Source organism: Lucilia sericata, unplaced genomic scaffold, assembly GCF_015586225.1.
Source record: "Lucilia sericata isolate MDLA Ls3-8-SP2 unplaced genomic scaffold, ASM1558622v1 Contig002306F_arrow, whole genome shotgun sequence".
In the NCBI taxonomy this organism is placed as follows: domain Eukaryota; kingdom Metazoa; phylum Arthropoda; class Insecta; order Diptera; family Calliphoridae; genus Lucilia; species Lucilia sericata.
The window spans coordinates 12,289-26,613 of NW_023996121.1; the positions used below are offsets into that span (position 1 = coordinate 12,289).

A 14,325-nucleotide genomic window follows, 5' to 3' on the forward strand; every position below is an offset into this window, starting at 1 on the left:
CTTTATAAATGTATACTTCGTGCTATGGGTTTCGACTTTTTTTAAAATTTCTGTTAGCCTGTGTAATGAATGATACATTTTCTTCAAACTATATATTAACTAAAATCAATACAAAGTTTAATCTCAGTAAATATTGAAGAAAATTAAAAAAAAAATATATATAGAAAAATTTAGTCATGTTTTCCATACAAACAGTGTTGTTATTTTTGTCTTACTATTATTCAGTTCTTCTCAATTCGCATTCTAAACACACAGCGAAATAAAAAGAAAACAAATTGATGTTGAATACTCGTATATTTGTAATTTGTTCCATTTTCGTTTTTGTATGTATCCAGTCAATATCTTGGCATTCAAACCGGCAAGTTTTTCTTTTTTTAAAATCAGTTTTGATTCATAGATACAACAAACAGGAAGATGTGTTGTCTTCAAGTTGTTGTCAAACGGAGTAAATAACATTTTAAAATGGTCCATACTCTCGTATCTAAAACATATGTATTTGCAAAATATCTAAAAGTGTAAATTAAAAAGAGCGGAAATATAGTTTATTATAAATAAAATATCGAGTGTTGGTGAGTTTGAAATATTTTTTAAAAATTTATTTACCTGTTTCTTATATTTAGCTCATTTAATTAGTGCACACTCACTGACATGTTGTGCAATTGTTCTATTTATGCATCGTATCCATTTCTGATGTACAAACATAAATACCTCTTTTGCTCACTTACTTATTTCTCTTGAATTGTTAAGTTCTAAAGGTTTTCCACTTAACATCGATTCAATTGTTTTGCACCTTAAAATGTACTTTACTTCAAAATGTATCTCGTAGTTTTATTGTCTCGTCATATTATTAGATACGCAGAGCACAAGTTTCTTCGTTAAGATACATCTTAAATGGACAAGTGTTGATAATTTAGCGATTTTTAATAACGACTGAAATTCGATTCATAGAAAAAATTTGGTTGTTGGACTGGACTACAATATTTTCTATAGCCTGGAATTATGTCTGGTCTATAGACTGGACTATAGTCTGCTCTATAGATTTAACTAGACTAGTCCAAAAACTCGACTATATTATCGATAAATTTTATAGTCTGGTCTATAGACTTGACTATAGCATGGTCCAAAGGTGGACTATACTTTAGTCGGCTGACTATAGTCCGTCTATAGGCTCGACTATAGTCACCAATTACAGTTCAAGAGGCTCGACTATAGTCTAGTTATCTCCAATAGTTCCTGAGATACCGAATTGTTTGCAAAAATCCACTGTGCTTTGGATTAGGTATAATCTGGACTATATACATACTTGACTAAAGTCTGTACTATATACTTGAATGTTTAATTGCACATCAGTACGAACATTTCAATCTGAACTCCACAATATTGTGCTATTTTAACGTTTTTCTTAAACACTGCAGCTGTCAACACTGTTAAAGTGTCAAATTTCCAATTGAGTTCATAACTGAAAAAAATTGTCTTGATGGTCAGTGACCTTCGCAAAAAATTGATATGACATTTCCATATAATTAAATCTAAGGTAAACAATCGAAATATTTAAAAATAACAATTAAAATTATTAATAAAACTTTTAAATTTTATGAAAAAAAGTATAAACATTTACTAGTTATCATCTCCAGACCAAAATAAAATAATTTATTTAAAAATAAAATACAGAGAATTAATATATGACGAATAATTCATACTTTTGTTTCCATCATTTATTTTGCAAAAAAAAATCATGAATCAAAATAAAAGTAAAACAATTTCAGATGTCGGAACAAAATCTACTACATACTATCTACTCTATATAATAAAATTAAAATAAATAAATAAATAAACACACGAACAAATACAAAAATAAAATTTTAAAACTCTTTAAAAAAACGAAAAACCTGACAATAATTTTTTATTTTATTTAATTTCATATCTTGTGTATTTATTAAAATTTGAAATAATAGTTAGAAAAAAAGTAAAAGAGATAACGAAGAAAAACCGAGAGAGCGGTAGAGAAAGAGAGTGTGAGTGTATATTTCAAAAGAGGAACATGAGGAAGGAGAGCAAATTTGCTTTGTGTTTGTTTTTGTGTATATTTGTTGATTCGAATATTTCCATATTGAAAAAGTTTTGTTTTGAAAATCAATGTGTTCAAACAAAAATTTAAACTGAAACTGCGTCGAATCGAAATGAAACACAACAACCGACCGACCAGCAACGAACAAGTGCTGATGAAGTGGTTATTCGTTCACAGGCAGGGATTCACAATCGGTGTATCGGACTGTAAGTGGGTCGATAGTGTAATAAATGGTACAAAGTAATTTGAAGAAAAACTAACTAACTAACTAACTAACTAACTAACTACTAACTAACTAACTAACTAACTAACTAACTAACTAACTACTAACTACTAACTAACTACTAAAACTAACTAACAACGAACAAAAAACTAACGAACTAAAAACGAACGAACGAACGAACAACGAACTAAGAACGAACGAACTAACGAAAGAACGAACTAAACGAAAAACGAACGAAAGAACAACTAACTAACTAACGAACGAACGAACGAACGAACAAGAACGAACGAACGAACGAACGAAAAACGAACGAAAACGAACGAACGAACGAACGAACGAAAAAACGAACGAACGAACGAACGAACGAACGAAAACGAACGAAAACGAACGAACGAACGAAGAACGAACGAACGAACGAACGAACGAACGAACGAAAACGAACGAACGAAAGAACGAAACGAACGAACGAACGAACGAACGAACGAACGAAACGAACGAACGAACGAACGAACGAACGAACGAAACGAACGAACGAACGAACGAAGAACGAACGAAGAACGAACGAACGAACGACGAACGAACGAAACGAACGAACGAACGAACGAACGAACAACGAACGAACGAAGAACGAACGAACGAACGAACGAACGAACGAAACAACGAACGAACGAACGAACGAACGAACGAACGAAACGAACGAACGAACGAACGAAAACGAACGAACGAACGAACGAACGAACGCGAACAACGAACGAACGAACGAACGAAACGAAACGAAACGAACGAACGAACGAACGAACGAAACGAAAACGAACGAACGAACGAACGAACGAACGAACGAAACGAACGAACGAACGAACAACGAAGAAGAACGAACGAACGAACGAAAGAACGAACGAACGAACGAACGAACGAACGAACGAACGAACGAACGAACAAACGAACGAACGAACGAACGAACTAACGAACGAACTAACGAACGAACGAACGAACGAACGAACGAAACGAACGAAAACGAACGAAAACGAACGAACGAACGAACGAACGAAACGAACGAACGAAGAAACGAACGAACGAAACAACGAACGAACGAACGAACGAACGAAGAACGAACGAACGAAAAAACGAACGAACGAAGAACGAACGAACGAACGAACGAACGAACGAAACGAACGAAACGAAAACGAACGAACGAACGAACGAACGAACGAACGAGAACGAACGAACGAAAACTAACTAAGAACGAACTAACGAACTAAACGAACGAACTAACTAACGAACTAACTAAACTAAAAACTAACTAACTAACTAACGAACTAACAAGAACTAACTAACTAACTAAAACGAACTAACTAACGAACTAACTAACTAACTAACTAACTAACTAACTAACTAACTAACTAACTAACTAACTAACTAACTAACTAACTAACTAACTAAACTAACTAACTAACTAACTAACGAACTAACGCCCGTAGTCAACGTTGTTCTTTTTATAAGGGGCCTTATAGGGGGGGGTAGTATTATTTTTTGACCAATCTAAATACAATTTTATAGTTTTTCAGATTATGAAACTTTTTTATGTCGAATTTACAACTTGCATCAATAACAAGTATTTCTGGATAATTTCAATCCTCCACCTTATTTCGGACCCCATCATGTTTTCATCGTTTTAAGATCTAATGAGGAGAAACGATGGTAATGTCCATGTCCATATCTGATCTCCAGAGTAGTAATGTAGGATTTAAAAATTCATCTTAATTAATATTTTTGTGGACGCTTTGCCTTTAAATGTTGGGAACTTATGTTACAAAAAGTGGTTTTGTGTGAAAATTGTTTTTTCTTAAAAAAATAAAATGAGAATAAAATGAATAAAATTTAATATGGGAACGTAATGAAATTTGGAACGTTGAAATAAAAACAACAAAATTTTTCAGTTTTTTAAAACGGGGTTGAGAAAACATATTTTTTTTATAATTATCCATAGATAGAGATTAAAACACAAAGTGTATGTATTTCAAATTAGAGAGTACCAAATATTATTTAAAAAATTCAATCATTTCCAACAAAATGTAAGTAAAATTTTAAATTTAATTTATGAAAAAAATCATAAAAATTTTAAATTGATAAGAAAATTAATTTGTCAAAAAAATTTTATCGCTATAATTACAAAAGTATAATATCTCTATTTTACATATTTTGGATTTTACTACTAAAATATATTTCGATTTTTTAGTATTTTATTTCTTGAGTAATTTACCTATCTATTCCCTTTCCTTCTGACTCTATTCATATCTTAATCTTATTTCATTTTACTTTTAGTCTACTTTTATTTTTTTATATATTTTGTTATTGTTTTAATTTTCGTTACGACCAGTATTGAAATCAGTTCGTCGTTATTATTCGTTTTCGTATGGAATTTTGAGTGTATTCTGTCTTTTGATATATAGGTATACAATATTTTTTCATTTAATATTTAGTGTGTTTCAGTTTTATTTTCAGTTTTTGCTTTTTTCGGTGGTGGTTTTGCTTGTAGGTTTCAAAGTTTTCTCAAAACGTTTCAGTTGTCGTACGTTGTTCGCCGCTGTTAGTAGGCAGAGTATTGAGTTTTATTATAAACAACACAACAAACAAACGTGTTACAAAATAATAAAAAAAGATTTTGAAAATTGTTCAATTGTTGAAAATTAATTAAAACATTGACTAACATAGATAATAATGAGTTTGTCGTTTAAAATATATTTTAAAACAAAATAAAGTGTTGTCGTTTAAAAATTAATATACTAGAAGAAAGAAAGAAAAATTAAACAAAATCACGTGTATTAAATATTTCCCTATATTTCTTACGTTGAGTTTTCTCTTTTGAAAACAATTTTATTCGAAATACTACTAAAATAAAAATCACACACACACTCAACTCATCCGCAATTACAAAATTTTTGTTGAACCGAAAAAAGGGTGTTCATTCGTTCTTAAGACTTAAAATAATAACAAAACGACCTACAGAAACAATAACAACAAACGTCATTATTAACTGACATCTATCACATTTCTCTTCGCACAATCTCTTTATTTTTTTCTATTACCACTTTTTGCACAGTGCGAGAAATGTCTAAATAAAAGACCAAAATAACTAACATTTTAATTTAAACTCAGTAAGTATGATGTTAATTAAATATTTTAAATAAAAACACAATTTAAAATAAAAAAATATAAACATTTACGTAAATTTTTGAAAAAAACTCAATTTATTTTTAGTTGTTTAATTTAGAGTTGCCAGATTATTATTTTTTTTTTTTTTTGCGAAAAATCGGCACAAATTTTCAGATAATAAACAAGTTTTTTCATTTATTTCGTATCCCTGCTTAAATAACATTTTTCTGTTATTTAAGCAGGGATACGATTATAGACCAGACTGTAGACTAGACGACTATAGACTGCAGACTACAATATTAATTATACTATAGACTAGACTACACCTAGACTATAGACTAGGATATTGACTAGACTATAGACTAGAATATAGACTAGTCTAAAAACTAGACTATAGACTAGACTATAGACTAAACTATAGACTAGACTATAGACTAGACTATAGACTAGACTATAGCCTAGACTATACACTAGACTATAGACTAGACTATAGACTAGACTATAGACTAGAATATAGACTAGACTATAGACTAGACTATAGATTAGACTATAGACTAGACTATAGACTAGACTATAGACTAGACTATAGACTAGACTATAGACTAGACTATAGACTAGACTATAGACTAGACTATAGACTAGACTATAGACTAGACTATAGACTAGACTATAGACTAGACTATAGACTAGACTATAGACCAGACTATAGACTAGACTATAGACTAGACTATAGACTAGACTATAGACTAGACTATAGACTAGACTATAGACTAGACTATAGACTAGACTAGACTAAACTATAGACTAGACTAAACTATAGACTAGACTATAGACTAGACTATAGACTAGACTATAGACTAGACTATAGACTAGAGTCTAGACTAGACTATAGACAAGACTATAGACTACACTATAGACTAGAATATAGACAAAACTATAGACTGGACTATAAACTAGACTATAGACTATACTATATACTAGACTATAGATTAGACTATAGACTAAATCATATACTAGACTATAGGAGTCTATAGACTAGACTATCAACTAGTCCATAGACCAAACTATAGACTGGACTATAAAGTAGACTATAGACTAGACTATATACTAGACTATAGATTAGACTATAGACTAAACCATAGACTAGACTATAGGAGTCTATAGACTAGACTATAGGAGTCTATAGACTAGACTATCAACTAGACCATAGACTACATTATATACTATACTGTAGACCAGACTATAGATTATCATAAGCTATAGACTAGATTGTAAACGAGACTAAACTATAAACGAGACTAGACTATAGAATAGTCCGTGGACTTTAGCATATACTGAACTATAGACTAGACTATATACTAGTCTATAGACTAGTTTATAGACTAGATTATAGAGTAGTCTATAGACAAGACTATAGACTAGTCTATAGACTAGACTATAGACCAGTCTATAGACTAGACAATAGATTAGTTTGTAGCTAGACTAGATTATAGACTAGACTAGATTGGAGACTAGATTATAGACTAGTCTATAGACTAGACTATAGACCAGTCTATAGACTAAACAATAGATTAGTTTGTAGACTAGATTATAAACTAGACTATAGACTAGACTAGATTATAGACTAGATTATAGACTAGACTATAGACTAGATTATATACCAGATTATAGGCTAGATTATAGACTAGACTATAGGCAAGTTAATGGTTGCAAAAAAAGTGAAATTTTTAATGGAACATTTTCAAAATAATTATAAAAATACTGGAAGGAAATACAAAGTAATCTGGTGTAGATATAATAAAAAAGTTAAATCTGGCTACCATGTTTTGATATCGTATTTTCTTGTGTTGTTGTTTTTTATAGTGGGTATTGAAAAAAAATATTGTATGAGTAGTTTTTTACTTTTTCCTTGTGTGAAAATTTGATGTTGTTTTGTTATATTTCTATCTTTTTTTAATTCCGAATGATTTTTTACGAAAAGTGGTTGTTGATTTTGGAGAAAATGTATTTTAGTTAATCGAGTAGTCGAATTTGAGATTTTTGTTTCTTAGTTTAGATAATTTGTTAAATGAAATGAAAATAAATGTGAAAAGCGACTGTATGGCGTTTTACAGATGTTTTTATAAAAAAAATGTTTAATTAAAAATGTTTAAATAGATTTAAAAATAGATTTGAAATATCATTAAATTGTTAAAAAACGACATTTAGTTAAAATTAAAAAAAAAACATTCGCCTTTTAATTCCAACTATATAAAAAATAATTTAAATCAAAATGGCGACAGGAAATGGAATATGTTGGTAAACAAGTTTAAAAAAATATTATTCCCTTTTTAAATCCAACCTTTAATGTAAATGTATACATTATCCCCTAGTACAGTTCTAATTTTCCCACTGAAAATGAAAGTTTGGGTTTTCCTGAGGGTCAATATTTGGTAAGCTGGGCCAAAGAATGAAAATGTCCTTTTTATGTTTTTTTTTTCCAATTTTTTCCAATGAAATTTTGATATCATTTAAAAGGTCTTTAAGAGGCGCTTTTAATGGCGTATCATCAGGTTTTGTACTAGTTCAAAAATATTGAATATATTCATATATAATTTCTTTGTAAGAAATATGAAAAAGATTATAATTAAAAAATCAAAAAAATGGACCTTTAAAAAAATTATACATAACTAATTTCCCGAAATTTATACAAAATAAAAAGTTCACTTACGAATCTAATCCAATATTCCTAATAATTTCTCTTTTTATTTTACAGATTTTATGCACAAAACACCCGAACTATTTCAGTTCATAACTCGCACGTAAAATGATTATACGAAGACAATTGTATTCCAATAATAATAAATTACCAATGAAAAAAGTACACGATTCTGGTATGGAATTAAAACCGATCTACAAGAAAGTTGCACAACCCAATAAAGCAACAACTACGAGTTCTACAACGATTGTACGTGACGTTGAGGACCTGCTCAAACCGATTTCACAGCAAAAACATCACAATGATCGTGATGAAATGCAACAGAGTCAGGCGTCAAAGGAACGCACAGAACGAAATCTCTGGCGTAACGATGAGGTCATGGAAATGTTGTATACGATGCAACAGGTGAAAGCTCTCGAAAAACTCAATGACAAAACGGTGAAAAGTGAAAATGTCTTTAAAGATGTTGAGGTGATAATGCATCGAAATGGTTTTGTTAAAAAGTCTCATGTCCAGATATGGACAAAGTGGAAATTTCTGAAAAGTACTTATATGACATCAAGACGTAATAGGGTCATACCGCGCATGGTACCGCCACAAATTTACGAGACGATACATAAAATGATAACAGGTCTTAACCAAAGTATAAATGATTCCTGCAGTTCGGTGGATGGAGATGCCTCCAGTGTCAGTGGTATGGTGATAAGTGGCGTAGAGGGTGGTGTTTCAGATGTGGGTGCAACAAATGGAGAGGATGAGGATAGTTTCGGCATGGCTCATCCCATATTTGGTTTTCGTTTGGGGACGGTTAAATCGGAACCAGAAGATACAGGTATTAAAGCATTTTAGAATATCAAATCCAAATTAAAACTTTAATCTTTCTTTATAGGTTATGAAGCGTTTGAGAACAATGGCTCGGACAAAGATCCTTTGGAAGAGGAACTATCATCCAGCAAGTCGGATAAACCGGTTAAAGAAGAGGACACTAATATAGAAACCAAACCCAGTAAAGAACCAGAACCTGTACCTAAAGTCGTAGAAGTACCACATCGTGGTAGAGGAAGACCACCCAAAAATCCACCCGCAGCTACTTCAACGCCTAATAGTACACCCTCACCTGCCACAAAACCCGCACAAATGCCACCACTAAGAGTAGCACCTTTTGCCAAAGCCATACATTCCTCGAATGCTATAACACCCAACAGACCGCCACCGCCACTTACCATGCCACCCACACCGCGCATTCGAGTAGCCAATCTGTCGAATTTAAAAAGTGGAGAAGCTGTAAAATTTGCCCAACCCAAACTTATACCAAAACCTACACACCACGAACAAACGCCACCACAACCGGTGCGTTTAACCAAAGATATCTCTATGCAGTCACGTTCATCGTCGACTCCTTCGCCCAGTTATCCTAAAATGAAACAAATACCCATGCGCAAGACTCCATATTCCTTAAGGCCCGACAGAGCTATACCCGATTTAGAGGCGTCATTATCACCGCCACCACCTGCCATAGAGAAAACTTCTAACAGAAGATTGGAAGAAGTGCCCACTACCAAACACTTGATAATGCAAAATAACTCAAACATCCTGCAAAATAATGTCAATCGAAAGAGGCGTCTAGAGTGGCAAGATCCGTTACCGGGTAAACAAACCAAATATAACAATAGTATGTACGAAGAAAGGAATTCCTCCAAATCATTTAACAATTTCGATGATGGTCAAAGCTATGGCAAAGTATTACAAAATGTGATGATCGATTTAAGTTCGTCATTGCGTAAAATGCAAACAGAAATGATGCGAGATTTCTTCAAGAAACAAAATGAATTACTTGAACGTGAGCACAAATTCCAAATGCAACAGGATCAGATGATAATGAAGGCTTTCCAAGAGCAAACTCAGCAAATAATGCATTCCGTTAAGCAGCTAGTGGGTTCCATAAAATCTAATAGAAATGAATCATCAAATGAAAGAGAAGAGCAAGTTGTAAAAGCTACTAGTGTAAATAGAAAAGTTCGAATGCAGCACAAGCATGTTCAAGAAGCGGAAGAAGAAATGGAAATGGAAGAAGATCATATACAAGCGCATGAAGATGAGGTGGAAGTAGAAGTGGAAGATGATCAGGATCAAGAACATGAAGGTGAGCACGAAATGGAACAGGATACAGAAGACGTGTATACAGATGGTGAGGAACAGCAAGATCAGTTAGAAGAACATGAAGAAAACGATCAAGAACTAATGGAAAATAATGCCGATGAAGAAGAACATGATGAAGCTGAAGAAGAAGATAATGAACAATCCCACGAACAGGAGGAGGGTGAGGAAGATGGGGCAGACGAAGATCAGTCACAATCAGCTGATGAACAGCAAGAAAATGGTTTAACAGCTGAAGAACAAGATAATAGCAATGATTCTAATAATGAAGAAGAAAATCCTTTACATATAGTAGCCAGTGAATTGAATGAAGATTAATTAATTTTCTTTTAATATTATTAAACATTCCAAAAAGTAAACATTCCAACAAAAACAAAAAGCTTATAAAGCTTATTGCTTAAAAGACAGTGCTCCATTAATTTAGTTAATACATAAATATATTTTGATTTCATTTAATTTCTATGCATAATACGTTAATTTGTTAGTAACTTATTTTCCTTAGTCTAAATAATTTTAAGTTATTTGTTGAGGTATATCGATAGAGGTATATTTTGATCTATACATACATACATATTTTTAAATGAATTCTTTTATTTCCCTAAACTGTTCATATTCTATAAGTTTACCGTTAAGTAATCTATTTACATATGAAATAAATACACCCAATTGTAAATTAAAATTTTGGTTATTGTTTTCTTAATTGTTTTTTTTTTTAAATTATATATTAAAAATAGACTATAATGTGGTCTTTAGTCTAGACTACATGCTGAACTACTAACTGTACTAAAGACTAGACTATAGTCTGGTCTACAGACTACACTCTATACTACAAACTAGACTGCAGTCTCGACTAAAAACTAGACTGTAATCTGTACTAAAGACTAGACAGGACTTCAAACTAGACTACAGACTAGACTATAATTTGTCTAAAGTCTAGACTAGACTAATAAACATAATTTGATTAGAGTAAATTCATGATTAATGTCTATACTAGACTGCCGGCTTCACTAAAGACTAGACTGTAATCTGTACTAAAGACTAGTCAGAACTTCAGACTAGACTACAGACTATACTATGGTCTTAACTATAGACTAAAGCATAGACTAGACTATAGACTAGACTCTAGACTAGACTATAGACTAGATTATAGACTAGACTAGATAGACTAGACTAGACTATAGACTAGACTATAGACTAGACTATAGACTAGACTATAGACTAGACTATAGACTAGACTATAGACTAGACTATAGACTAGACTATAGACTAGACTATAGACTAGACTATACTAGACTATAGACTAGACTATAGACTAGACTATAGACTAGACTATAGACTAGACTATAGACTAGACTATAGACTAGACTATAGACTAGACTATAGACTAGACTATAGACTAGACTATAGACTAGACTATAGACTAGACTATAGACTAGACTATAGACTAGACTATAGACTAGACTATAGACTAGACTATAGACTAGACTATAGACTAGACTATAGACTAGACTATAGACTAGACTATAGACTAGACTATAGACTAGACTATAGACTAGACTATAGACTAGACTATAGACTAGACTATAGACTAGACTATAGACTAGACTATAGACTAGACTATAGACTAGACTATAGACTAGACTATAGACTAGACTATAGACTAGACTATAGACTAGACTATAGACTAGACTATAGACTAGACTATAGACTAGACTATAGACTAGACTATAGACTAGACTATAGACTAGACTATAGACTAGACTATAGACTAGACTATAGACTAGACTATAGACTAGACTATAGACTAGACTAGACTAGACTATAGACTAGACTATAGACTAGACTATAGACTAGACTATAGACTAGACTATAGACTAGACTATAGACTAGACTATAGACTAGACTATAGACTGACTATAGACTAGACTATACTAGACTATAGACTAGACTATAGACTAGACTATAGACTAGACTATAGACTAGACTATAGACTAGACTATAGACTAGACTATAGACTAGACTATAGACTAGACTATAGACTAGACTATAGACTAGACTATAGACTAGACTATAGACTAGACTATAGACTAGACTATAGACTAGACTATAGACTAGACTATAGACTAGACTAATAGACTAGACTATAGACTAGACTATAGACTAGACTATAGACTAGACTATAGACTAGACTATAGACTAGACTATAGACTAGACTATAGACTAGACTATAGACTAGACTATAGACTAGACTATAGACTAGACTATAGACTAGACTATAGACTAGACTATAGACTAGACTATAGACTAGACTATAGACTAGACTATAGACTAGACTATAGACTAGACTATAGACTAGACTATAGACTAGACTATAGACTAGACTATAGACTAGACTATAGACTAGACTATAGACTAGACTATAGACTAGACTATAGACTAGACTATAGACTAGACTATAGACTAGACTATAGACTAGACTATAGACTAGACTATAGACTAGACTATAGACTAGACTATAGACTAGACTATAGACTAGACTATAGACTAGACTATAGACTAGACTATAGACTAGACTATAGACTAGACTATAGACTAGACTATAGACTAGACTATAGACTAGACTATAGACTAGACTATAGACTAGACTATAGACTAGACTATAGACTAGACTATAGACTAGACTATAGACTAGACTATAGACTAGACTATAGACTAGACTATAGACTAGACTATAGACTAGACTATAGACTAGACTATAGACTAGACTATAGACTAGACTATAGACTAGACTATAGACTAGACTATAGACTAGACTATAGACTAGACTATAGACTAGACTATAGACTAGACTATAGACTAGACTATAGACTAGACTAGACTAGACTATAGACTAGACTATAGACTAGACTATAGACTAGACTATAGACTAGACTATAGACTAGACTATAGACTAGACTATAGACTAGACTATAGACTAGACTATAGACTAGACTATAGACTAGACTATAGACTAGACTATAGACTAGACTATAGCTAGACTATAGACTAGACTAGACTAGACTATAGACTAGACTATAGACTAGACTATAGTCTAGACTATAGACTAGTATAGACTTGAAAATAGACTAGACTATATACCATATTATAGACTAGACTATAGACTAGATTATAGACTAGATTACAGACTAGATTACAGTCATGAATATAAACTAAACTATAGTTTTGTACTATATACCGGACTATATAGTCTGGACTACAGACTTTTAGTCTAAACTAATGAATTTTAGTCAGGACTAATCATTTATTTACTCAAATATTTAAAGAATATAAACCTTCCATCACTTGTCTACTTACATTTGTGTTCGAAAGCAACAATAAAAGTCTTTTGTATATATTTTTTATACATTAAATGTCAGGTTCATTTTATTATCATTATTTCAAGGGGGCTGGGGGAGGGGCAAAAAATGTTTAATTTTTCATTTAATTAATATTAATTTGTAAGTTTTTGTTTTATTTTTGTTTGTTTAAATTAAACTTGTATTACATGTAATAATAACGTATGCTACAGAGTTTTGTTTTGTTTCTTTTTTTAATTTTATCAATTAATATAACATTGATATTGTTTTCTTTAACGTAATTGGTTTTGTATTTTTGTTTTTCTTTAACTCATAAACGTGCTTACTTTTTAAATCAGTTTTATTAAAATAATCACAATTGGGATGTTCAAATATTTACACTTTAATTTTGGGGATCTCATTTTTGGTAAAAAAATTTTTAACAAAAACTATTAATGTTTGCTTTTGTGTATTAAATGAGATCCTTATTTTGTCAGCTTTTACCAAGTTTATAAGAAAGTAAATTAAACATTTTCTTGATTTCTGGCTTTTTTTTTTTTTAATTTCATGTTTAATATTTAAATACTGTTACTGTTAATAGTATAATTAGTTATTAACTTAAGTAAAAAAAATTGCTAAATATAAAACATTTCTAGAGCAAAAACATAAATTTTAATGTTAACAAAAGGAA

General features: G+C 31.5%; 1 protein-coding gene and 1 long non-coding RNA gene across 6 annotated transcripts; one reads left to right on the forward strand and one right to left on the reverse strand.

The window, feature by feature from the left end:
• Positions 1–377: 377 nt before the first annotated feature.
• On the reverse strand, positions 378–830 carry LOC119613792. Its single transcript, XR_005232272.1, has 2 exons — positions 604–830; positions 378–507 (listed from the first exon to the last, which is right to left on the reverse strand). It is a non-coding gene; the product is annotated as an uncharacterized LOC119613792 (long non-coding RNA).
• LOC119613790 (eukaryotic translation initiation factor 5B) lies at positions 405–10,972 on the forward strand. 5 transcript variants are annotated; one of them, XM_037969840.1, is made up of 3 exons: positions 405–569; positions 8,200–8,974; positions 9,032–10,972. In XM_037969840.1, exons 2-3 carry the CDS (start codon positions 8,251–8,253, stop codon positions 10,615–10,617), a joined length of 2,310 nt encoding a protein of 769 aa, XP_037825768.1. In that variant the 5' UTR covers positions 405–569; positions 8,200–8,250; the 3' UTR covers positions 10,618–10,972. The 5 variants fall into 5 exon arrangements, with proteins under 5 accessions (XP_037825768.1, XP_037825764.1, XP_037825763.1 ...); XM_037969836.1 differs by lacking the exon at positions 405–569 and adding an exon at positions 4,247–4,363; XM_037969835.1 differs by lacking the exon at positions 405–569 and adding an exon at positions 4,848–5,446.
• Positions 10,973–14,325: the final 3,353 nt, after the last annotated feature.

Coding starts and splice junctions, on each gene's coding strand:
- LOC119613790 (XM_037969840.1), top strand. CDS start 8,251: ATGATTATACGAAGACAATTGTATTCCAATAATAATAAATTACCAATG. Junction 8,975..9,031: donor ATCGGAACCAGAAGATACAG/GTATTAAAGCAT, acceptor CTTTCTTTATAG/GTTATGAAGCGTTTGAGAAC.